Below are 25,412 nucleotides of genomic sequence, written 5' to 3' on the forward strand. Positions count from 1 at the left end.
CCTTCCCAAACCTTACTGTCCAGGCATTGGAGGGAGGTGCAGGCTTCCTGGCAGCACCCTTAGCTCAGCACCCCTGGGCCCAGAGCAGTGGGCACAGCCAAAGCTCATGCTGTCAGCAGGGAGGCAGAATTCCTGACAATTTGTGGAAGGCCATGCTGAGTGAGTCAGGACAAGCCTGTAGCGAAGGGTGAAACAGAAATAAGCACAAAGGAGTCTGAAGCAAACCCTGTACCCGACCCCGCCTGGGATGGGTGGGATGAGGCGACAGGACAGCCAGCCGCAGGGTCGGGTGGGGGCCATTCATTCATTTGTTCATTCAGCAGATCTGTACCAAGCTCCCAGGCACTGCTCTCCCCAAGGAGCAGAGGAGCAAAGGGGCAGTTACAATAGGGGAGCCATCACCGGGCACCTTGCTGGCTCTGGGATCCCAAGGAGGTTCCTCAAGGAAGGAGGTTGAGACTCCCGGGGAGGGCAGTGGAGAGGGGTGCCCCGGTCCTGTGTGGTACATCAGGCTGAAGGGGGCCCGTCCCAACCCCTGCCCTGACCTCTCTTTCTTTTGTTTTCAGCCCATGACACTGGTCTTGTGACCCTACAAGTTGCCTTCAACAACCAGATCATCTCCAACTCAGTGGTGTTTGAATACAAAGCTCGGGCCCTGCCCACGCTCCCTTCCTCCCAGCACGACTGGCTGTCATTGGACGGTAAGAACAGCGTTCAGGGAACCTTGCCAGGAAGAGGGAAACTTGGGGACCTGTTTCCTGAGGAGGAAGCATCCAGATTTTCTAACTTCTGTTCGGGACCAAAGCCTCCACCACAGGAGAACCAACTGAGTTTCCACCCTTTATCTCTGTCTCTCCCAGGGACAGAATGAAATACGTGGGCTTGGGCCTGTGGCTGCCACTCCTGCCATGGGGACCTGAGTAGCCAGATAAGCCCTTGAGTTGCTGGGCAGCCCATCTCTCAACAGGCGCCAGGCAGCAAGCCTCCTGCACTCTGAGGCCCCCCTGGGGCTGTTTCCAGCACGTCCTGGAAGCAGAGAGAGCTCCTAGAGGCCACCACCAAGCCCTGAGCCTCAGACAGACAAAAGCACTGTGCCACCCTGGGGAAGGCCACTCAGGCTGGGCTTCTTTCTGGGTCCAAGGCCCGGTCAGTGGGGCTGTTGTGTTGAGTGCTTCTGCCTCTTAGGGATAATGAAGCAAACCTCCTCATGGAAGCCCTCTAATGCCTGTCACCCCCTACTTCTAGACTGTTTTTACTTTAGCTTCTGCCTTATAGAACATCTGAAACAAGCCCAAGTTCATGGCCGTGGGTGAAGGTGGAGGGCCAGGGAGCCCCAATAGGCTCCAAGGGAGGAGACAGGACCTGCTGGCCAAGGATGGGGCTCTGAGAGGTGCTGGCCTTGTAAGAGGGGCTGCTGAGTGGCAGCCCACTCCTTCTGGGGCACCAGAGTTCTGCAGAGAAAAGCTGCCAAGGACAGCTGGGGGAGGCTAAGGTCAGAGGCTGCCCTTCCAGGTCTGGGCATGCCCGAGGGTCGGCCTTGGGGTTGAGCTGATGGTCCGCTCTGTGCACCAGGAGGGAGTGGGGGTGATGGCTGCACACGACCTCAGTATCAGGGCAGCCCACAGAGGTGCCAGGCTTAAGGTACCTTGCTGGAGACCTCCCCAGCCTGAGGTATAGGGTCATGGCTAACCTAACCCAGGGCCCTCTGCAGGGGTCAGTGCCTTCAGTGCCCCATCCTGGCAGCAGCCCTTTGCCTTCTCACCACTCAGACTTCCCCTTGTTGCTGGCTGCTAGAGGATTTCTGGGCTTGGCTATGTCCACTGGGCCACTTTCCTGAGCCACCCAGTGTGCAAACCTCAGCCTCATTCGAGCCCCAGCCCCAGCGGTGACAGGGTGCCTGGCAGCTGCCCTGGCCACCAAACCCTCTGAGCTTTGGTGACCCAGAGGCGGCTTTGGGTCAGCAGGCATCTGCACCCTGGCAGTGGCTGCCTTGGAGCACCAGGCTGGCCTTGGCAGCTACCCTGGCCAAGGCTGGAGCCAGCCGGAGCTGTGACGATGACCTGCAGGATGTAACAGAGAAGGGCAGGCCTACCAGGGGCTCTGGTTCAGGAAATCCGGTTTCAGTTTTGCAGAACAAATGGGAAACAGAGCAGGGAACTCTGCAGGTCACTCTGCCTGAGTGACCAGGTCATCTCACCAGGGTAGACTGAAGGATGCTGCAACCAGTATAGGACCTTCCTGAGAGATGGAGCCTTTCAGAGGGCCAAGTCTCAACCAGGCAGTACCTCGGAGCAGGAAGTATCAGCTGGCGCCGGGAAGCCCCAAGAGCAGGTTGTGCCAGGAGGTTGCCCATAGGGGAGGATGCTGGGAGAGAGAGACCACCAGGAGGGGAAGCTCCTTAACCGCTTCATGACGAACTCCCTTAGTCCTGGCCATCCCAGGCCCCATCTGGCAACAGGCCAAGCTGGGCACCAGTCCCCCAGCAGCCCCTCCCTGGGGACTTGGGACTCTGACCTCTCCCTGCGCCTCCAGTTGCAATACGCATCCCCCAGCCCCAGTCCGAACATGCGGGAGAAATGACCGGAGTCGGCGATGGGACATGATAGGGTCACCCTCCTATAGAGAGCAGACTGGGACCCTGAAGGACCCAGTGAATCCCTTCCTGGCCAGGTGTCCTTTCAGATGAGGGGAGGGGAAGTGTGGCCAGGGCGGAGGAACCCAGAGACCCCGCCCCGACCCGGGCCAGGAATGAAACTTCCCCCTCCGTGTTCTTTTTTCCCTAACTGAACACAAGTGCCTTATCCACCCAAATCGTGTTCCCAGCCTTTCACCAGCCTGATAAATAACTGTGGTGGGGAAGGAGGGGACAGAACTGCGGTCACAGCGCCAGGGGCATAATCTGCCCAGTGCAAAGGGGACAGCCGGGACAGCCCAGAGGGTGGGGGTCCCGGGCCTCTGGCCAACCGGGGGCGGGGCCTGACAGTGAACCTAGTGTCGGGGAAGACGCTGCATGACTAAGCTGTCGGAAGCCCTCCCTGCCACTCCTCTCCCCGCGGGTCTCTGCGGCTCCTACGCTCAGCCCCTTCCGCCCCCATGGCTACTGGGCAAATTCTCCAGCAGCGCTGCGGAAAGGTGGAGACGCGCGCGCTTCGGCGCGCAGGAGGGGTGCGGTGCAGAGCGGAGGGGCCGAGGGGACTGCGGCGCCGAGCAAACTGGGGCGCAGCGGCCGGGCGGCGCGCGTGCACACACACACACACACGCGCGCGTGCACACGCGTGCACACGTAGGCATGCACGCCCGCCCCTGCTCCGGCGCAGCTGCAATGCAGGGCCCTGTGCCGGCCCGCCGGCAACGCCGTGCCCCGCGCCCGCCCGAACTGCGGTGAGGCGGGGCGCCTGGCAGGCCGGCCGGGCCCGGCCCTGCGGGAATCAGCAGGCTGTGCCGAGGGAGCCGCGCGCTCGCGTCCTGCGGACTCTGGCGGCGGGCCCTTCCGCGTCCCCTCACCCGTCGCCCTGCCCTCAATCTCGGGGCGCCCTTTACCCCTTTCCCCCAGCCCAGGGGAGGAGAAATGCCCGGGGAAGACAATTTTTGCCTTCATTTGGTTTTTAGAAAGGTTGTGTTCGCCAGACTGAAGGCGCGGTGGGGGGCGCAGGTGCGCAGCCGCCGTGGCTCAGCCTTTGTCCCTGGCGAAGCCTTTGTCTGAGCAGCTCAGCCGCGTGGGGGGCGATCGTCCCCCAAATCTCAGCTGGGCGCAGCTCTCCAGGCAAAGACAAAGCGTGGGGATAGGGGGAGGAGGGGGAGCTGCCGCCGCCATCCAGCCCACTCGGCCGACCTTGGAGAGCGCAGCCCAATGGGTCCCCCGAGCTGCAGCGCCTTTTCCCAACTCCGTGGGCTTTCTCTCCCTTCCCACACCCCTCAGCCTTGTCTGCCTGGATCCCCACTGCCTAACACAAGCTGGCAGGTTGGAGGCAACAGTACATGTTTGTCATATGAATGCACACGTGAATGAATCAATGAGTGCCTACAGGACACATCCAGAGAGCTTAACCCAGCTCAGCAGTCAGGAAGACTTCACGGAGGAAGTGACCCGCCTGCTGAGACTTCAAGCCTGACCAGGCATCAGCCAGGCTAAGAGGGATGGGAAGGGGTATCCCAGGGAGAGGGGGCAGCAAGGGCCCAAGGGCATGGAAACTTTGGCCAAGGTCCTCAGGGAACTACAGTGCTAACCATTCCTTCCCCCGAAGGTTCAGAACCAATTTCCCCAGACCTGGGCCCAGGCCATTTACCCAAAGCCCCATAGTGGTTCGGCCAGGCCAGCCATGCATTTGGGGATGGGTGGGACCTCTTCCAGGCTAGAGGCAGTTAGGCAGCAGGTTTACCCTGGAGACAGGTTTACACAGAGGAACACTGGGAAATGTCATTTCTGCCTGTATGATCCTGTGGACACAAACAGCAGGGCTGGGCTGAGCAGGAGAGGATGTGCTTTCTGTTGAGACTGTCTCCTGTGCCTGTGTCTGGGAGGCAGATAAACCTAGGTTGTTTGACACCGAGGCTCTGGCCAGGCATTCCTGGACAACTTTAAGTGACCCCTGTCCCTGGAAGAGAAGATGAGTGGAACTTCTAGGTTCCTGTTCTCTTGTAGCCAGCGGATTCTCCCCAAGACCAGATAGACCCAGGGTCCCCTGTCCCCACCTCCACCCCACTGGCTGCCTTCTGGGATCCCCACTAAGCTGCTTATACTTAGACTCTATTTTCAATTACTTCTCTGGCAGCTGAGCCTCCTGCTTGGCTGAGAGGATTGGAGTGAGGCACAGATGCCACTTCCTTGGGCTCAGCCAGCCAGCCACCTGGGCAGGTTTCCTGCTGACCCTCGGGTGGGGGAGGGACTTTGTCACTTCAGAGTGGGTACAGGGACTGGAGCTCACACCTCATCATCCAGGTGCTTGCTTCCTGTGTAGGAAGCCTCAGGGCATGGTGGACACCTCTGAGCAGCCTGCCCCTCCAGCTCACCAGGCTCAGAGGAGGTTATCTGGAAAGCTGACCTCTGGGGCAGCCTGGCTCCAGGCTAGACGTCTGGGAAGACCGAGATCCTTGCTCCCCTCTAAAGAGATACTGAGAAGGAAAAGCAAGATGTGGCCTCCTGGTTGGGCCTTCTGCTCTGACTAAAGCCTCTGTGCTAATAGATGGAAGACGCGGAGCTGGGTGGTCCCCAGCCCTGCCCTGGCTGCAAGCTGCCAGTTCCTGGCATGTGGCCAGGACCCGCCTGACTCTCCCCAAGGGATGCTGATTTCCCATAGCAGCCTCCACCCAGCAGGGGAAGACCACACCCTGCCCCAGGGACCACAGGTGCTGGTGGCAACGGGGGAGGCCATCCCAGCTGTGAGATGCCTCTAGAGAACCTCTGGGTGCTTTCTTCCTCTCCTGGTGACACTCCAGGGCTTTCTGATGAGTGTGCCTGTGTCAGCTTCCCTTGGCCTGGCGTCTCCCCCTGGCAGAGCCCCAGCCCACTGCCCAGTCACCCTCCTCTGGGCCTACCGTCTGATGCTGAACCGTCCACACGGGAGAACATGCACAGAGCCATAGAGAAAACGGGAACAAATTCCCAGAATATCGCTTTTACAGATGATGTAGTGGAGAGAAGCAAAGTTTAGGTGATTTTGTTGTAAATATTTTTGAATGTCATTGTTTTGGTAAAACAGTTTGTTTCAGAGAGTAGAGTACAAAATTCATAGGAGTTTTTAATTCAAGACATACAGCATCAGCAAATTGTCTTAGCTTCAGAGAGCTCCTTGAATGACAGCCAATCAGTGCCCTAGGGCCCACCCCCTCCTGCCTCTGGGAGCACTTGCAGGAGAAGCTTGAGAAGCACTGGCACAGGGGTCTTCCCCGAGTGAGAAGGGGCCCTGCCAAGAGCCTTCTGGCATTGCCTGGAGTGGGGTCTGGTTAGCACAGGGGTCTCTGGGTGCTTCCTTGCGTAGCTGTGGTCTGAGAGACAGGCTAGCAGTGCAAGAAGCTGATGTGACCCAGTCTTACACCTGCAACTTGAGGCTGAGTGGCAGGCATAGACTCTCTGAGCTGCAGCCTGCCCAGCCAGCGCCTTGCTCCAAAGGATAGACACATGCCGCTTATCAGGCTTTCTGTTTTCTGTGGGGGCCACATCATTGCAGACTGGGGGGTAATGTTTTCACTTAGCCTTCTTACCCAGAGACCAAGGAGCCCACTCCCAGATGCCTCCTGGGGAAGTGATCTCCTGCTGTTTGCGGCTCGGGCCACACCAAGTACATCTTCCTGGAGCTCCTCTGTGTGGCAGGGAGTGGGTCACCTTGGGACTGGGCTTCACCCGCCTCCTTGCAGCAGTGATAAGCAGTGCCCTGCAGAGAAACAGCACTGAGGAGCATGCCCAGCAGCTGCATCTTCATCCTGGCTGTTGGGGAAGGAAGCAAAGTAAAATCCATGGAGGAAGCCCCAGAGCCCAGAAGGATGCAGCTGCTCTTGCAGGGTTGGCTTCCAGACCACTGGGACAGATGGCACCTCCCCAGGCATGGAGGTGGGAGGCTCAGACCCTCCAGCGGTCAGTATCAACCAACCTGTCCTGGACCATTTCATTAGCTTCCTAGGGCTGCCATAGCCAGTGACCACAAACTTGGGCTTAAGGCATAAATGCATTCTGTCACAGTTCTGTAGGCTGCAGGTCCAAAATCAAGGTGTGGGCAGGGCCACACTCTGAAGGCGATTGGGAGAGTCCTTCCTGCCTCTTCCAGCTTTTAGCGGCTGCCGGCAGGCCTTCGTGTTCCTTGGCTGGTGGCCACATCCCTACAATCTCTACCTCCGTGGTTATGTGGCATCTTCCCTTATGTGTGTCTCTGCATCTCTATTTTTTCTTCTTATAGGACACCAATCATTGGATTAGGGCCACCCCAATCTAGTATGAACTCATCTTATCTAGTTACATCTGTAATTAACTCATTAAAAAGACCCTATGTCCAGATGAGGCCACATTCTGATAGAGGGAGAAGAGAGTCCCCAGGAGGGGGCCTACCTGCACATAAACCAAGATTCCAGGAGGCTCTGGTGATGGAGACTAACTAGGAGCAGGTGGGGAGCTGAGGGACACAGGAGAGGGTACAGGCACAGAGCCCAGAGTCAGAGGGCTTCCCAAGGGAAAGGGGGCCATCAGCGGGGTCAGAGGTGCTGAGGTCCTCCTGCTGAATGCGGGCCAGCAGGCCATAGGGTGCTGTCTCCTAGGCCACCTGTTCTCCTCTGCCCACTCTCCCTGGGGGCGTATGCAGGACTCCCTTGATGGTATAGAAATGTTAGGGTGCACCAATAGTGCCTCTCTTTGACCCGTTCTCAGATCCAGACCAGCCGTCTAACTGCCCCTAGGACAGCTCTGCTCAGATTTCTCTTGAACAAGTCAGCATGTCCCAGGTAGTACTCGCCATTGTCCTTTGGTTGCCCTCTTCTGCTCCGGACCCTCAATCTCCTCGGGTGTTGCCCACCTCAGCGGACTGTCCCACCCCAGAAAACTGGAGTCCTTCCGAGACCTCCGGCTCACCGTCTCCCCGACATCCACCACCACCCTGGTGGTTTTCTCCCCGCCTCTCCCCACCTCTCTCCATCCCCTGTGCCCCCATCGTAACGCAGCTGCAGTGATCTCACACAACCTCCCCAGTCTTCTGGCCTTGCATCCTCCCACTAGGGCCATTCACTGTTCCATCATCCAGTAAATATCTACTAAGCATCTCCTGGCTGCTCTAGGCTCTAGACAGCCATTTTTCTTGTGGAGTTGATATTCCAGTCAGTGTGGGAGAAAGACAACAATTCACAAAGGAGAATATCAGGGCCCTTAAAATGCATAGCCTTGTCTAGGGGGCCAGGTTGGCTGCTTTAGGCTGGGAGTGGAGGTCAGAGGAGGCCTCTATAGGGAGGTGATATGACAAGAAGGAGACAGCCATGCTACAATCATGGGAAGAACATTCCAGACAGAGGGGTTAACCAAAACAAAGTCCCCAGGGAAAGAACAAGTCTGCCCTGTTGGAGGAGTTGAAGAGGCCGCAGTGGCCTAGCAGAACAAAGCAGCCGAATGAGCAGAGGCCAGGGAAGCCAGCAGGGGCCAGGCCACATGGGGTGCGCCAGCCAAGCCAGGGAGCAGGGGTTTCATCCTGCTCAGGTTTTATGTTTTCAAGACACCTCCCCCACCCAACTCCCTGCCCTGGCTGCTGTCCGGTGAATGAACCGTGTCTCCACTCTCAGGAACACCACCCTGGCACCCCTGCTTCAGCACAAGAGACGATGGTGGGTCTGCCGAGGCTGGTAGTAAGCACCCCCAAGCGGCACACTTGGGGCATGTTTGGAGATAGAGTCCAGGGTCCTGCTGATCTGCACATGGAGGATGAGGAGAGTGGTGGGTTGGGGCTGGAGCAGCCGGGGCAGTGGACCGTTTCCTGAGATGGAGGGGTTCAGACAAGAAGCAAGTTCGGGAGGTAGGGGGGCCCAGAATTCGGTTTTGGTCATTTTTGGCTGATGGCCTCACGAGGGCCATCAAGTGTACAGTGGATTCAAAAGTCTGCAGGCCGAGGAGAGGTCCAGAATGAGACAAAATGTAGGAGCCATCGACTCCTGGCTGGGACTTAAAGGCATGGGCCTCGACCTGATTGCTCCACTGGGAGAGTGCAGACCAGGAGGGCAAAGGTGCAGGGTCAGCCACGGGCTCCCCCAGTGTTTGGGTGTCGAGCAGAAAAGGAGCCGGCAGGGGGCTGAGGAGAAGCAGAGCGTTCCCGGAGAGGAAACCGCCCGTAGGAATATCCGAAGGCAAGGGGAGCGATGTGAGTTTGAAGAACCCAGCAAAGTGGCTGAAAACTCCAGATACGATGGTGCCAAGCCTGTCTCTGAGCTCGGAGCCGCGGCCTTCCCCAGTCCGGGGTGGGGCAGGAAAGGCCAGGAGCCCCTCCGACACCTACCTCCCTGGCCCAGGAGGCCTCGTGCCTCCCACACCTCCACCCGCCCCGCACAGCAGGAGCAAAGGACGTGAGTCCTGCTTTCCTGCCTTGCGCTCTGCTGTTGGCCCCGCAGAACATCTGATAGGTCTGCAGGCCCAGGGAAACAGCTTCCGTGTCCCCAGGCTCAGAGGGACACCGTGCACCTGCTCTGAGTCCCAGGGACAGGCTCCTCCCAGTTGCTCCCCACTGGGGTGCAGGAGCCAAAGGCAAGCCCCAGCGTGAGAACAAACTGTGACTCACCCCCAGACAGTATATGGGGGTCAGACCCTGTGGGGACAGCACTCAGCCCCACACCACTGGCTGTTGCGGGAATGCAGGAAACCTGCGATGGGCCAAAAGACTGCCTGGCAGCCCTGCTGGGGCAGTTATACCCCAGCATTCCAGTCACTTGTGGCGGACTCCCAGTGTCCTACCACATCATTTGGGTGCAGGTCAGCTGTGCTTCAAAAGGCATAGCCTTGAAGAAAGGCCTCTTGGCAAAGCTGGGACCCCAGAGGGTCCAGCAAGCTGGGGAAACAGCCAGTGCAGGCCAGAGTTTGGTTGGCTTCCTTAGCCCTTCCTAGGATCCGGCCCCCAGAATCGACCTCCTGGGGAAACAATGGAGATGTTGCCGTTCGTCCAGCAGTGGGGAACCATGGTCCTGAGACTGCAAAGCTCAGAACACCATCAGCAAAGAGAAGAGGCCGGGGCGGAGCGGAAGCTGGCATGGCCTCCAGGAGGAAGCGAGGTCCTGGAGTAGGCTGAGGGGAGACACCTCCCACTCAGTCTGTCTCCCGCTGGTCTGAAAAGGCAGACAGCCTCTGGCTGGGGCTGAGAGCAAGGCCTCTTCTTTCAAAAGCTCCTAAAAATACACACGTTGCTGATCCCTTCTGAGCAGCCCAGCAACCTTGTCCGCCATCTCTGTGACAACAGGACGTTCAAAATAGTCTGACAGTCTGAAGACCGGCTTCCTCCCCTGCAGTAACCTGCTGACACTTAGCTCTTGCCAACTCAGAGTCCTCTGTCTGAGGAAAAAAATGACAGGCAGGTGTATGTCAGAAGTCCCATATGCTCCAAGCTTAGTAAGAATAGGGAGAGATTTAGACAGTTAGTGGCAGAATGGAAATGGCTGACACACCAGGACCAAACAGGATCTTTGAGAGCTAGAACTTGAAGGAAACTCAGTGATAATTGTCCAACCTCATCCTTCTGGAAGGAATCTGGGCCTTGAGAAGAGCAGTGACTCGGCCCCGACCATCGCTGAATCAGGACCGAAGCCCCTCCTGACCCCCAGTTCAGGGCGCTCCCCTCCCTTGCGCCTACTTCCCCTTCTCCGTCAGGCAGCCAGGCTCACCAGGGCTCTGGAAGCCAGGACACAGGGTGGGTGAGGACCACCAGCTCGAGCCCTGAGCCGTGCAGCGGATGGCGGGGTTTTTTGTCATGGCTAGTGTTTATCTCGGGTGTCCTGGCACCGTTTCCTCCGCCCAAGTCCCACATGTGCTGGGATGTGAGCAGAAGACTTCCCCAGCCCTCACCCCATCGAGTGGCACCCACATTCAGAAGACCTGCATCCCTTGGTCCTGGGTCGCATGGGAGAGCTGGTGGGCCCTGAGCCACTGTGGCGCTCTCTGTAAAACCTGCCTCTTGGCACCGAGCTGCCCACCCAAGGGCCACAGCAGCTCACATCCGGGTGCTCACCACCTGCCAGGGCCTGTGTGTGGAGCGCTTACGTGTACTGGGTCGCTCACACCTCGCAACGGCCTATGAGGTCCCCCGTTCTGCAGATGAAGACACAGCGACAGGCTGGCGGTGCAGAGAGCATCTTACACAGGCGGTCTGACCCCATGCGCCCATGTTGACCTCCACACAGTCTCCCTCGGAGCCTCTTCTCCCCACCAGCAAGCAGTTTGCGAATCAGAACCTCCAAAATCCACGTGGCTTCCTCCCCCCAGTCCCTCCACCATCTTCCCATCTCAGGCTTTTATCGCCTTGTCCTGGGCTGGGGCTGCCCCACTGGCTGCCACTTCCTGTCCCTTCCCATCCACGCTGTGTATCACTGATGCACTGATGGAGCACCCACTGTGAGCCAGGCACTGTGCAAGGTGCTATCCACTGGGCGACACAGACAAGAAAACCGCAGCCATGCCCCAGTGCCGTTAACATCTGTGGAGAGGGAGGCACGGGGGTGCGGGAGCACTTGTTGGAAGGGGGAGTCCTCTGTTTCCTGGAAAGATCAGGATAAATGAACTCTGGCATGCAATGCATGCCCTCTACAGGCTGACCTCAGCCGTCCCTCTCAGCTCATGGTCAGTCCTCCCTCTTCTCGTCCCTGGTGCTCCACCCTCCACTCGTAAAACACTCGGATCTCCCCTAACAGGCCATGCTGTGTCCCACCTCTGGGCCTTTGTACCTGCTGTTCCCTCTGGTCTTCTCCCTGTGGTCAGTTTAGAGAACTCAGGGCTCCTCTGCTGTGCAAGCTGATTTCCCACCTCATCCCGTCCCCGACATGCAGGGTGCCTTCTTTGTTCCTGTCTTTCCCACCACGCTTTGTAAATTCCTCCATTTGATTCTCTCTTTGTGATCATTTATTCACTGACTGGTCATGGAGTCCCCATCAGGTGTCAGGGCTGGGCCAAGTGCTGGCATCAAAACAAATGGACAAAAACAGATGAGGCCCCTGTATTCACCCAGCTGACAGTCTAGTGGGGGAAGATATCAGATCTGGCCCCCAAGCCTTCCTACAAACAAGTCTGGGGAACCTGTAATGGGGAGGGGGGGGCTCCTTGGGAAGGCCTGGGAGGGAGCTCTCCAAGAAATGGCCCTTGGGCTGAGATCTGGAAGAGCAATGGTTAACTCCAGGAAGAGGAGAGGCAGGAATAGCCCAGCAGAGGGAACAGCATGCACAGAGAGAGCCCTGGGGTGCACGGAGCCCCGTGGGTGGAAGGGAGCATGTGAAGGCTGGCAGGTGAAGAGGGAAGCAGGGACCTGACCTGACAGGCTATGGGGGTGCTCAGAGCCATGTGGGCCAGGCTGAGGAGTGCTGGCTTATCCCCGAGGAGGGGCAGGATATTGAGGGCTTGAGAGGCAGCAACATAGCCAGGTTTGCATTTCGAGAAGGGTTCTTGGCTGCTGCATGGAGAATGGATTGAAGGAGGGCCAGTGCGGTGAGGGTGAAGGAGATGGATGGGTGGGTGCATGGGTGGGTGAACAGACAAATGGATGGGCAGATGCACAGCCAGTGGTGTCTTTGTGACCATCGTCCTCACTGCTGACTGGCCTCGGCTTTAGGCTGCAGCATCTTTGATGTCCTCCCTGATGTCAGAGCCAGGCTGGTTAGGGTATCAGAGCAGACCAGGTAGCATTTCTGGTCTCCCTAACACTGGACAAGCTCCATGCAAATGACCCAAGACAAGAATGGGAGAGACAGACATGAAAACTGGTAAACATAACCCAGTGTAGTGAGATCTGTGGAGAGGGAGGTGCAGGGCTGTGGGGGCACTTGTTGGGAGGGGCAGTCTTGACTCTAAGTTTGACTCTGAGAAGCTCGACTCTAAGCTCCTTTACTAGATGTGCCCTGGGGGCTGCCTCACGTGCTGAGGACAGAAAATTTTGAAACCAACTGAAAGTTCAGGAGTCCCCAAGACCACACTCAGTTTCAATAATTCCCTAAAAGGTCTCAGAACTCAGAAGAGCTCTTATGCTTATGGTTGCAGTTTATTACATTGAAAGATACAGATTAAAAGTGGCCGAGGGAAGAAGCACACGGGGCAGAGACCAGGAGGGCAGCAGCCATCCCCGTGGAGCTCTCATTGCCCTCTCCCTCTGGAGTCGTGGCAGCGTGACTTGCCCTGCATGAGTGAATGGAGTGCCCATGGAGTATCCCCAGCCAGGGAAGTGCACTTGAACCCCAGTGTCCAGAGGTCTTAGTGGGGCTCCCCAACAGAGGCCTGAGTGCTTGTGCATCTAGCCGGTCTGGCTCCAGCCTCTCCAGACTTGGCTGATACGATGTGACCAAAACCCCCCAGCCTAAATCATCTTGTTGGTCTTTCCATCATGGCCAGCCCCCACCATACAACTATCCCATGTGCTAAGCCTTACTTAAATCATGTTGGTGGGCTATCCAATGACCCAAGGCATCCAGGCAAACAAAGACACTCCCATCAGGCATGATATTCCAGGGGCTTAGAAATCACTTCCTAAAGGTGAGGAGAAAGCCAGCCTCCTCTCTGGCCAAGGTTAAATCTACTGCACAGAACAGCACCCCTACCCCACTCCATCGCTGCCTGACCTCACCTGCCTCCGCTGCCCCTCACCCCAACAGACCAACTTCATTTTGCTGTCCTTGCTGGGAGAGGGAATGCTGAGTGCCCAGTGTCATTTTTTTTTTTTTTTTGTGAGGGCCTCTCTCATATTTATTGATCAAATGGTTGTTAACGACAATAAAATTCTGTATAGGGGAGTCAATGCTCAATGCACAATCATTAATACACCCCAAGCCTAATTTTCGTCAGTCTCCAATCTTCTGAGTCATTTTCTTGTCTTTGTTTTTTAAAAGTGTTGCCCCTACACAGATCTTGTGTGATCCTCAGCATTTCTTTGGGGCTGAAGGACACATTTTATTATGAAAAATGGTTTGGGTGAATACTTTATATTCTGTAAAGAACATTGTGCAAAACTCAAGATTTCCTGAGCACAGATATGAAATTAACTAGATTATAGATCCGTCCACCTAAATGTGAAGTTAAACAAGAAATTCTGGGAGCCCTTGAGGTTATTATTCTAACATACTATTTCAATTACCTCTTTAAATTACTCACCTGTGCCACGGCCCACGATGCTCTGTAAACGACCCTGCATCCCATCTCCATCCTGCAGAGGGTACCCCCTGCTCCAGCAGTGTTCTCTTCTTCCTAAAGTGCTTCCCTGATGGCCCCATTTGCTCGCACCAGGTTAGGAGAAACTCCGTTTGGAAACGCCTGGCCTCTTCCCTCCTGCCTCTCTGACCCCTTGTCTCTGGTGTGGGCCGCTGGGAGGCCTGGAGGAAGCCCCAGAACCAGTGCCCCCTCCTCCAACACTGCTCCTCTTCCTGACCCCAATGCTGATGGTGATGGAGCCTACCTTGCAAAGGGTGACCAGCTGGGTGCAGACAGGGGTCCCAGAGCCAGGGTGGAGCTGTGGGCATCCTGCTCAATAATCCACCTTTAAGAGAAAGGGAGGCTAGAGAGGCAGCATTCAGCATCTTCTAAGATGTTAACAATTCAGTATGATTCTTAAGACATAAAAAATGCATCAATGCTCTAATTCTGTAAGCTTGATGATGTTCAGTATGATATCAGGAGGCCTGGCCTGGGTCACCTGGGAACAGCGAAAGCCAGTGGGTAGCTCTGAGCAGGGCCTGCACAGAGGTACTGTGGAGCCAACCCGGTCACGGCCCCACGAGGCTGGGCCAGATGCTCTGGAAGCCCGCACCGCTCTGGACCCTGGACATGGTTGATGGATTTATCACAAGCCTTTGTGCCCTTCCCTTGAAAGCAGCAAGAAAGAATGAGCTCTGAACCAAGGACAGACATGCAGCAGGAAGTCAACCTCCAGGCCCCCTGGTTGCACTCAGAGACATCATTCCTCCCCTGCTGTCCTTGTGTTCGATTCCCAGTAAGGAAGTGAGTGGGTGCTCGTTTTATATTTGGTGAAACTCCCTGACTGACATTATTCTAAGTTACTTGAAAGTGAGTTAAAGCCAGGAGGATCGCTGCATTTCTTGTGAAGGCATGCCAGGGGTCCTCTCTTCAGAAATAGATGGTGCGTCTCAGGCCTGTGGTCCCGAACAAACTACCCAGCTACCGTGATGGGCCGAGGTGTCAGAGAGAGACCAGCTGGGGGGCGGGGCACACACCTGTGCATGACACATCTGTGCTTTCCCTGGCCACTGTTTTGTTTTTCTCAGCAATGACGTTTAGCACCTAAGGTGTCTGAAACTCTCCCTGAACTAAATATGCCAGCTCTGCTTCCCCAGGGCACACAAGACGGTTGCAATTTAAAGTACACTCACCTCTCATTGTGCCTTCCCTTTGGGTAGCCTTTTTCTTTCAGTAACTCGTCACACAATTCAACGTGACAGCGTGACTCCTCCCCTCTCACTTCAGTAATTATTCCTAGACAGTAGCTGGTTGCTTCCTTAAAAGGGAACTTCACACTGCATGAGCTTCAGGTTTTGGTAGGCAGCAACTGCCAGGGTGGTGATTTCAAGGTGGTTTTCACCATAAATATCCTAACTGGGTCTTTCAATTCCATTGTCACCTATGGGAGCAGTCATTTCTCTTTAGTCAGACTCCTATGCTAAAAAAAAAGAAAGAAAGAAAGAGTAGGAATGGCATCTCCATTCTGAGAAAGCACACCATGGCAGTTTTACACTGTGTGTTTTCCCTGCACCTTTCCAGCAGATGCGCCGGTTCACAAGCGTGACTCCACTGGGTTGTGGGGCTCACGGCAGCCTATTTTGAAGGCTCACCAGGTTTCCTGCCTGGCAGAGGCCAACAGCAGTCCAGCCGGCACCCGTGATGCACTTGGACTCTGAAAGCCTGGAGCTTCTGGAGCTCCTCTGTAGGACACGGGCAGGTGGGGCCCTAACTTGGCGAGAGTCGCCTCGAACGCAGAGCCATAGGGGAGTTCTCCGAGTTCTCACAGGAGGGTCAAGGAGCCCTTAGCCAGGCAAAGACATGCATGGGAGTGTGGGCAGCTGCACGTACAGGAAAGCTGGTACTGGTCAGCTCTCGCCACCGGAACAAGGCATGACAGACTGGGCGGCTTAAAGGACAGACATTGATTGTTTCACAGTTTGGAGGCTGGAAGCCTGAGATCAAGGTGTGGGCAGGTTTGGCGTCTTCTGAGGGCCCTCTCCTTGGCTGGCAAGTAGCCACCCGCTCCGTGTCCTGTATGTGCACCACCAGGGGTGTCTCTCTGTGTCTAACTTTCCTTATCAGGACACCAGTCAGGTGGAATTAGGGCCCACCCTAATGGCCTCATTTTAACTGAATCCCCTCTTTAAAGGCCCTGTCTCCAAATAGTCACAGCCCAGGGTATCAGGGAGGGCTTCACTGTATGAGTTTTTTTTGGTGGCACACAATTCAGCCCATAACAGAGCTATTCTCCAGAAGGGAAGTCCTGCATGAGGGGATTTCATCACTGTCGTGAGGGCTTTTCCAAGGCCTGAAACCTGCCCTCCAAGACCCCCATGGGGGGTCTTGACCCAGACACCCAGGCCAGGGGCTGCTGCCGGAGTTTTGCTCGCGCCTCAGTTTTCTGGCCGTCTCGGCCGGGGTGTGGACTGCCTGCCTTGCCCTGTTGTTTAGCTAAGACAAGCGGCCCACACCTTTTCACAAATACCTCACGGAGTCCCTGTGATGATCCCGGGAAGCAGCCACTGTTATCATCCCCGCTTCACAGATGAGCACACTGAGGCCTGGGCACTGAGCCAGGCCCTCTGACTCGGGAGCAGGGCATGCCCTGTGTGGTGCTCTCCTTCTAGGCACTTTAGGCTTCTGATTTAAATAAATCCCCGGCGTAGACTGGCCCAACCTGTCTTTTTGAGTGTGCCACCCAGACCCCCAGTACCAAAGGGTGGCGATTGCATTGACAGGCATGGTCAGGAAGGGAGCTTGGGGCAGGAGGGGTAGCCGCCCACCAGTCAAGCAGCCAAGCCTGTCCTTTGGCTAAGGAGAGACCCTGACCCCTGTCCCTGACGCCTTGTTTTACCCGCTGTGCCTGTGAGGCCACCCAGAGGAGCAGCTAAGAGCTCCAGCTCTGGGGGGTGGGAGACCGGGGGTTCTGCTCTCACTAGGGCACAGTCCAGCACAAGTTCTGTAACCCTGCTTGCCTCAGTTTCCTACTCTGTAAAACCAAGATAATAGTAGCATGCACTGCCAAAACTCGTTGTGGGGGTGAAAGGAATTGGGTGGTAAAGGATAGCAAAATCCACTGGCAGTGACAGTTATCCCGATGAGGAAGAGGACGGCAGCTCCCACCCCAGGAAGAAGAACAAGGTCTGCCTCCCAAGGTGGCATCTGCTTATTGTGCTCTTATCAGCCTCCAGACTTATGGAGGCTGTGCCACCTCTCCTGTGAGGACCTTTTTGCCCAGAGACCTAGAACAGATGAGAGGAGTGATATGAGAGGAGGCAGGGACTCGGGCTGACCCATGAACTAAACTGGTGTGTGCTAGGGGCTTCGGGTCCTCCTGCCCCAGTTCCTCCTGACTGATCACAAAATAGGACCCATCAGAAGCACCTCTCCTCCACCTGTGTGTGAGCACTGGCTGTGCCTGGGGCACCCAGACCAGCTCCCCCACACAGCTCCTATGTGCACCAGGAAGGCAAGCCCATTTTAACAGCAGAGCAAGCAAACCTTGATGGGAAGAACCTGCCGCTCCAAAAGATCCTGGAGAATGTCACAAAGATGGTCCTAGTCCTTGTCCTTGGTCCTAGTCCCCCAAGCCCACCCTGGGCACTCACCAGGTTCTGGGTACCCACTTTACATTCGTTATCCAATCTCATTTTCTCCATGTTTCCAGATGTTTCCATCCCCATTTTACTGACCTGGAACTTGAATCTCAGAGGAGTCAGGTGACTTGTCCTGTGTAGTACAACTAGGGATTCAAACTCGGGGCTTTCAGATGCTGAAGCCTGTTAGGTGCTTTATCACCATGCAGTACCATTTCCTAAATGTATTTTGGATTATCTGCCATTGGACACCCTGCTGCCCCTTAGAACAGAGCATGACTCTGCATGTCCCCTCTCTTATGGAGTGACGAGCCATGTATTTCGTCAATGATGGGCATCTTAGAGTGGGGGTCAGGGGGAAATGGATGGGTGTGCATGAGCCACCAGGGAGAGTGAGCTGGAGGTGGTTTCATCAGCTTCTGTGGATTCTCTTTCTGCATTATGCCCCTTAAGATAAATCCCCAAGTTCTCAGGCTGTTGGCTAATGCATCTCCTCCCGCTGCCTGATGGGAGCTGACAGCCTTCCCAGGCTGGTACCAGTCATGGAAGCACAACCATGACTTGAGGCCCCCCTGACCTTGGTCTCCCTCTTCCTATTGCTCAGTCTCCTTTTCTAAGGTTAATCCACTCATTCTTTTCCTACTTCGTTCTTTTCTCTTCTCCTGATACTATCTGTTACAACTATACTGAGATGCAATTAACATACCATACAATTCACTGATTTAAAGCATAGAATTCAGTTTTTTAGTATATTCACATGGCTGTGCAGTCATCACACCTACTTTTTGAACATTCCGATTCCTCATCCTCATCAACAGTCATGCTCCTTACTCCTCAGGTCGCTGTCCCCCAGCCCAAGGCAACAATTAATCTACTTTAATCTCTATATATTTTCCTAGTCTGGGCATTTCATATAAATGCAATCATGTAATACATGGTCTTTTGTGGCTGGCTTCTTTCACTTAGCATGATGTCTTCAAGGTTCGTCCATGTTGGAGCATGTGCTAGTTCTTCATTCCTTTCTCATCACCAAATAAATGTCCATAAATGTGGACATATGTTTTCATTTCTCTTAGTTATATACCTAGGAGTGGAATTGTGGTGTCATACGGTAACTCTATGCTTAAATTAATGTTTGGAGGAACTGCCAGATGATGTAGCAGCCGCACCATTGTACATTCTACCAGCAAAGTGTGAGAGTTTCATTTCTCCACATCTTCACCAACACTTGTTATAGTCTATCTTTTTGACTATAGCCATCCTAGGAGCTGTGAAATGCTATCTCATTGTGGTTTTGATTTGCATTCCCCCAATGACTAGCAATATTTAGCATCTTTTCATGTGTTTGTTGACCATTTGTATGCCTTCAGAGAAATACCTATTCAGGTCCTCTGCCCATTTTTTCAAATTAGGTTGTCTTTGCATTTTTGAGTTGTAGAAAATTATTTTTATGTTCTAGACACAAGTCCCTTATAACATACATGATTTGCAAATATCTTCTCCCATTCAGTGAATTGTCTTTTTCACTTTATTGATGGTGTCCTTTGAAGCATGAAAGTCTTTAATTTTGATGAAGTCCAATTTATCTATTTTTCTCCTTGGTTGCTTATGCTTTTGATGTCATAGCTAAGAAACTATTGCCAAATCCAAGGACATGATTTATGTCTACATTTTCTTCTAAGATTTTTTTAGTTTTGGCTGTTACATTAGGTCTTTGATCTGTTTTGAGTTAATTTTTTTATATGGTCTGTGGTAGAGGGTCCAACTTCATTCTTTTGCATGGGATATCCAGTTATCCCAACACCATTTGTTGAAAAGACACTTCTTTCATTGCTTGTCAGCCTTACCTGTGTTTTCTTAAAATTTTTTTTATTTCTTAATGCCTTAAAGATACACTGATATGCATCTTACACTTATTTTTAATTGCCACTTAGTTTGAGATGACTCCTATTGATTGTTTTTATTGGAAGTTGATATGTGCAGAAACATATTTCGTTTCGTATGAGATAGGAGAGACAGTAACAACCCAATCTCAGTGGTTTCTCACTCATGCTCAAGTTCAGTGCTAGTAGGGAGGACTGTACTCATTATAGTCACTCAGGGACCTGGCCGGGTAAAGTCTACATCTTGACATAAATGAACTTTCACAATTACCAGGGCTGGGGAAAAGAATGTGGTGGGCAGGTCCTGGTTCTGAGATATTTCCCAGACAGCTTTCTTAAGCAAATGGCATCCAAATGATGGCAAGAGTTTTTAGGCACCTGAAGAACCACTCTCGTGGGGCGGAATGAGCACAGGCTCAAAACTTGAAACCCAGATCCGCTGCTTACTATCTGCATGCCTCTGGGCAAGCTATCTGACTTCTTGAAGCTTTCATTTTCTTTCCCTCTGTACAATGTCCAACTTGCAGGAGAAATGGCAGGAGTGTATCTAGCATAACAGCAAATGGATAACAGGCCTCCAACAAACTGTAGCTCCCTTCTTCCTCATCTGCAGACATACCCCTTGGTCCATCATGAAATCTTCAGCAGAGGTTAGGGCTAGGTTAAGGACCCACCATATCTGCTTTAAGGGGCAAAACTTCCCTTGATCTGGGTGCTGCCAAGTAGACTCATCACTAAGCAAAATTCTTTTTTTCTATTATAAAAATGACCCAGATGTATTCAAAAGCCTCATAAAAACCCAGTGAATAATTTGCTTGAAGCACATGTATGCCTTACCCTGTCATGTCCTAACCTGGAAAAAAGGAACATGAATATACACAAGGAAAGACAACCTGTGGGTGCTTGGTTCTAGCATGCTGTCAGAGCTCGGGACGTGCTTCAGGAGCATCCAGCTCAGCCCACCCGAGCCCCATCTGACTTTCCATGCATGTGCGCAAGGAGAGTGCTTGCTCTTGTAGCCTCCGCCCCAGGGCAGAGGTGCAGTGGAGAATCACAGTGGCAGGTCATCCAGGAGGGGAGGGGGGCCAGCTGAGGAACAGTAAAGGGACTTCCCTACTGCAGAAATGTCACCTCCATCTGCCTGAAAGGAGAGCTCTAGGCTGCTGACCCCCAGCTCGATGACCAGGGCACGGCCAGCATGTGGAAGCATCCAGGCCTCTACCCGTCTAGTGTGCCAGGTGGACATGGGGCTGCTTCGGGAAGGGCGTTCTCCCATGGGTTCTCCCAAGGCCCCTCCTCAGGCAGCTGGGATGTCCAGGTCTGAATCCAGGGCTGAAACTCTGCCTTTTAAAAACAAATCCAAGAAAGAAAGAAAGAAAAATCCCCACCTGAGAGAGAGAAAAAAGGAGGCTCCTTCTCTTTAGCTGAATTCAATCACCCTGAGTTCCCTGGCACTGTAGAGCGTAAGGGCAGGTGTTGCCCCACATGAGCCCACCTCCCTGGGAGTCTCTGTTGCTCACAATCCATTCAGAGCAATTCAACTATTGGCCCAGTACTTACAGCATGCTGGGCATTGTGCAAGGTGCCAGGATAAGTTAAGACTTTGTTCCTGTTCTCAAGGAGATTAGAGCTATCTAGGTCTTAGCTAACTAACTTTTAGCAACAACTAACTTTTAAAAAATACTTTTTAATTAACATACAATATATACATGAAAAGCGCATGTAAGTATGTGAAACTCAGCTCAGCGAGTATTCACAAACTAAAACCAGTGCTCAGGTCAAGAAGAGAACATTACCAGAAACCCAGAAGCACCCCCCACCACCACTTTCTCATCACTACCCACCGCTCCAAGATACCCTGACTTCTACTAGCAAAAAGAGCTAACTTGTTTTGAACATCCTCATGTGCCAGGTACTGGTATAGCTCCTTACATCTACCAGTTTATTTATTTCTCACCCAGAGATATAAAGGCACAGTGGGTGGGACACACAGCTAGCAGTTGGGAGACTCTAACTTTGAACCCAGGTGGTCTGTCTCCAGAGCCCTTGTCTATGCTACCCCTACATTGCCTCCCCTGGAAACAAAGCTTACTGTGTGCTGCAATAGGATGCACAATACTCCAGGGTCAGCTCAGTCCAGAGCTCAGCGGGGAAGGTGTATTGAGCCAGGCCCTTACGAGTGCGCAGAAGTGCCTAAGCCGTGCTGGGCAGTGCTGGAGTTCTATGTGCTGACAGCATGGTAGTGGCAATGGATGGCAATATGAAGGATTTGGAGAAGGATTGTGAACATGTTCAGGTGTTCCGGCTGTGCTGAGACAGTTGAGGGATTTGCTGATGTTCAGAATCAGTGGTCAGGCCCCCAAGAGTGAGACCATAGACGACCTGCATGTTTTTCTGGCTCAGTTTTGGCATTGGATGGGACACAACCTGGCCAGGAACGTCCTTGGCCTTCATGTCTAATCAATGATTCATTTTGGGTTGTACCAGGCTTAAAGGCTGTGCAAAATTCTGGGGCTGTTTTCGTGTATATTTGGGTAGGGTCTACCCCCATCTTTTGAGACTTTATAACCCTTACAGCAGAAAGAAGACCATTTTAAAGATAAATGTCAACGTGAAGGGGGAAAACAGGGAATATGCCGTCATCGCAAGAGTACACTTTTTATGTGTAAGGCCAAGGGTGGAGTCCACTTGGGATGCCTGGGAAGGCTGCTTAGAGATGGTGAGCCTTGATGGCGAGGTGTGACCGGTGCTTGGGCCGGGAGGCCGGCGGGAGGATATTATACAGAAGCACCCAAGCAAGCTGAAGCCAGAACTTTTGGACACCAGGGTCAGGCTGGAGGTTAGGGCAGAGGCCCTGGAACCCCAGCTAAGGAGGTCGTGCCCTGTGCCGGCTGGAACGGGAGCCTCGGATGCCCCTGAACCCCAGGGAAGCCGTTCGCCGTCACTCCTAGTCATCCTCGGCTCCGGCGGACGCCCGCGCCCGTCCACACTCCGACCCAGCGCCCCGGTGGCTTCCTGGCGCGGCGCCAACTCCTCGGGCGGCTCGCCCGCCCAGCGCCCCTCCTTCCACCTCAGCGCCCGCACTCCCCCGCTCCCGGCTCCTCCCGCGGCTGCATTGCAGACGCCGCCGCCGCAGGGCGCGCCGGACGCTCAGGGAGCCCGAGCCAGGCACGCAGGGACTCGACGGCGCCGAAAGTCACGAGTCGGGGCCTGGGAGAGTGGCGGCTCCGTGGGCCGGGCGTACGCAGCCCGAGCGCCCCGCTGCGCGGTGCGGGGGCCCTAAGGAGGCCTCCTGGGGCTGCGGGCCCGGGGGACCGGGCGCGGCCGTCGGGCTCAGCGCCGTCCTGCTCTCGAGCGGGCCGCGGCCGTCCCCCGAGCGGGCCTCCCGCTTCTAGGCGCACAGCGGGGCGGCGGGGTCGCGAGGGGCTGGAGCCAGCGCTCCGCCCGCGCCCTCCGGGCCGGGCCCGCCGCCGTCCAGCGCGGCGCCGCGCGGCTCGGCGCAGTTCCGGCGCAGTCCCCGCGCCGAGCGGCTTCAGCCCCACACCTGCCTCTGCCCGGCTCCGAGTGACGTGGCGCTCTCGGGTTGGCTGCCGCGGCCTGGGGGGCGGGGCCGGGGCCGGTGAGCTCACCGCCGCGCCCCGCCATTGGTCCGGGCGGCGCTCTCGGGCTGTGGCGGGGAGACAGCGGTACCCGGAGCCGGAGTCGGTCCAGCTGCGGCGCGCGGAGCTGAGCGGGCCGGGCAGGGCCGGGCTGTTGGGAGCGCCCGGGCGGCGCCGCGCGCGGGAAAAGGAGGAAGGCAGCGGCGGCTCGGGGCCAGCCGGACCGAGCGGTGGCACTGCTCCGCCGCTGAGTGAGTGTGCGTGCGGCCGAGAGCAGAGTCGGCCCGGCGCGTGCGGGGCGAGGGCGGCGGCCGACGGGGGCGCGCGGGGCGCGGGGGCGGGCGCGCGCAGCGCTGGCCGTGGGGAGCACGCGGCGAGCGCGCGCGTGTTTACACGAAGGTGGGGAGTGTGCATGAGGGGCGGGTGCGAGGCCACGCGCGTCTGCGGTGTGGGGGAGGGGCGTGGGCACCGGCGTGTGTTTACGGGCGAGCGTGAGGGGCGCGTGGGGCTGGAGCGAGGGTGAGAGCTTGCGCGTGTGAGTTGGGGGTGCGAACGCGCGTGGTTCCTGTGCGAGGGGGCTTGCGTGATGGAGAGCGAAGGGACCGTGCGGGCTCAGACGCGGGAGCGTGCGTGGCCCGTCGTGTTAAGGAGCGCGCGGGGCGGGGCGGGAAGGTGTGTCGGGAGCGGAGGCGCTCACTCGTGGTTCTGTAGCAGTGAGGGGGCGTGAGGAGCGAGGCGGGCGGGCGTGGTTGTGCCCGGGGTCAGAGGGACGCGGGCGTGCGCGAGGGGACGGGCGTGTTTGGGCGAGGGGCGCCCTGGGGGCGCGCGTGCGGGAGTGGCCGCGTCGGGGCGGCCGGGCGAGGAGCGGCGCGGAGCCCAGGGGCCGCCGGCTGGGTTTGTCTGCGAGGCGCGGCTCGCCGGCGGGCTTTTCGGATCCAGCGCTCGCTCCCTTGGCTGTGCACGGGGAGGGGGGCCGGGTCAGGTGCCCCCTCGGCGGGGCGCGGGGAGAGCGGCCGGGACGGGGGCCCCCTCGGCGGAGAGAGGCTGGGACGGCCGTGCGCTCGGCCCGGGCTCTTCTGCGGGCCCAGGCGGTTGGTGGCTGCCTTTCCTAGCAGGCCAATGGAGTGAATGAACGTTTTATTAATCTGTGCGTAGAACGCGGCGGGGAAAGTTGGTTGAGTTCAGAGACTAAAAGATTTTGAGGAACTTCCTGAGTTCTTTGCTTACCTGCAGACGAGGGATAGGAGAAGCGCATGGACCCTTGCTTCCACCAGCCACCCTCAGATGGGCTGGAGTAGATGCTCACAGGAGCTCTAGTGACTCGTTTCCTAGGTATTGCGCAATGTTAGAGGCAGCCCTGATGGTGTTCAAATGTTGGAGACCTTTTCAATCTCTGTAGATTTCTGTAGGCATCAAAACAAATTTCTCTACCGAGTAGGCATCAAAACACATTTCTGGAAGTATAGTACCCTTGCCAGTTATTTTCTTAATCAGTTGCTTCGCCAGGGAATGATGACAATTTAAAAGTGTATTTTATATTTTGTTCACTCTTGCGTGGTGTGATTTTTACTGGTTAACCTGAAAATACCAAATAAGCGAAGCAGATTGAGTAAACGTGAAAAGTACTCTCGGATAATTGAAGAAGTGCCTCTTCTGTGTGGTTAACTACATTGTATTTCACCATTGAGGCCAAAACTTGAAAATTTTAAATTGTGCTCCCAACAAATTTTGTCACATATGGTAAAATGGCTGGCTGTATAAAAGGAATCCTTTTCGCTTTCTGTCTAAAGGAATTGTTCAGAGACTTCCCCTCCAGACTCTGTGTCATATAGAGAAACTATTGCTGGGAACCCGATAAAGAGAATACATGAAGCAGTAGTAGTTTTGATGGTGTGTGTTTATAGAAAGTATTTATTATGTTAACACCAGAATTAGATGACAGCAAGTAAGCTTATGTATCTCTTTTTCTTTGTTTTAGATTTAGGTAGTAGTAATGTTAAATGTTCTAGAAAATAGCATTTACTTACAGGATATGCATTTCCCAGATAAATTTAGCTTAGTGAAAACAGGACTGCTGTGAATTCCCAATGTACCTGGATTCTGTGAGCCATTTTATTTTCTAAATAATCTAAGTGGAAACAGTATATAATGCAATAGTTTATAACAACGTTGTAATACTTGAGGGTTTTTATCAACCCTTCTGCCTTTGTTATAAACACACACATTGTATTTTCTTTAGTGCTCTATTTAGGACTCTGCTGGACCTTCCTGGCTATAACAGCAGCTGTCCCCCCTGCAGTGTATTCATGTTGGACTGTTCTAAAAGACATGAATAACAGGTGGAACTGGGATTTTTGTTTTTATTTTTACTTCATGTGAGAAGGATAGTGAAGTTAAAGAATTAGTTACATTGAGCATTTCCCTAATGAAAAACGTGAAGCTCTTACTGATGGCTAAG

General features: G+C 54.8%; 1 protein-coding gene across 10 annotated transcripts in view; it reads left to right on the forward strand.

The window, feature by feature from the left end:
- The window catches only part of CAMTA1 (calmodulin binding transcription activator 1), an 833,565-nt gene that overhangs the window by 759,834 nt on the left and 48,319 nt on the right, over nt 1–25,412 (forward strand). For 9 of the 10 annotated variants that reach the window (XM_057499667.1, XM_036925330.2, XM_036925331.2 and 6 more), the window contains one exon: nt 567–701. In XM_057499667.1, coding sequence (XP_057355650.1) covers nt 567–701 — 135 coding nt within the window. Of the gene's footprint in view, nt 1–566; nt 702–23,023; nt 23,206–25,412 lie in introns of those variants that run through there. The other variant, XM_057499668.1, reaches the window with a different exon arrangement.

The sequence above is a fragment of the Manis pentadactyla genome, chromosome 4 (genome assembly GCF_030020395.1).
Source record: "Manis pentadactyla isolate mManPen7 chromosome 4, mManPen7.hap1, whole genome shotgun sequence".
Taxonomy (NCBI): domain Eukaryota; kingdom Metazoa; phylum Chordata; class Mammalia; order Pholidota; family Manidae; genus Manis; species Manis pentadactyla.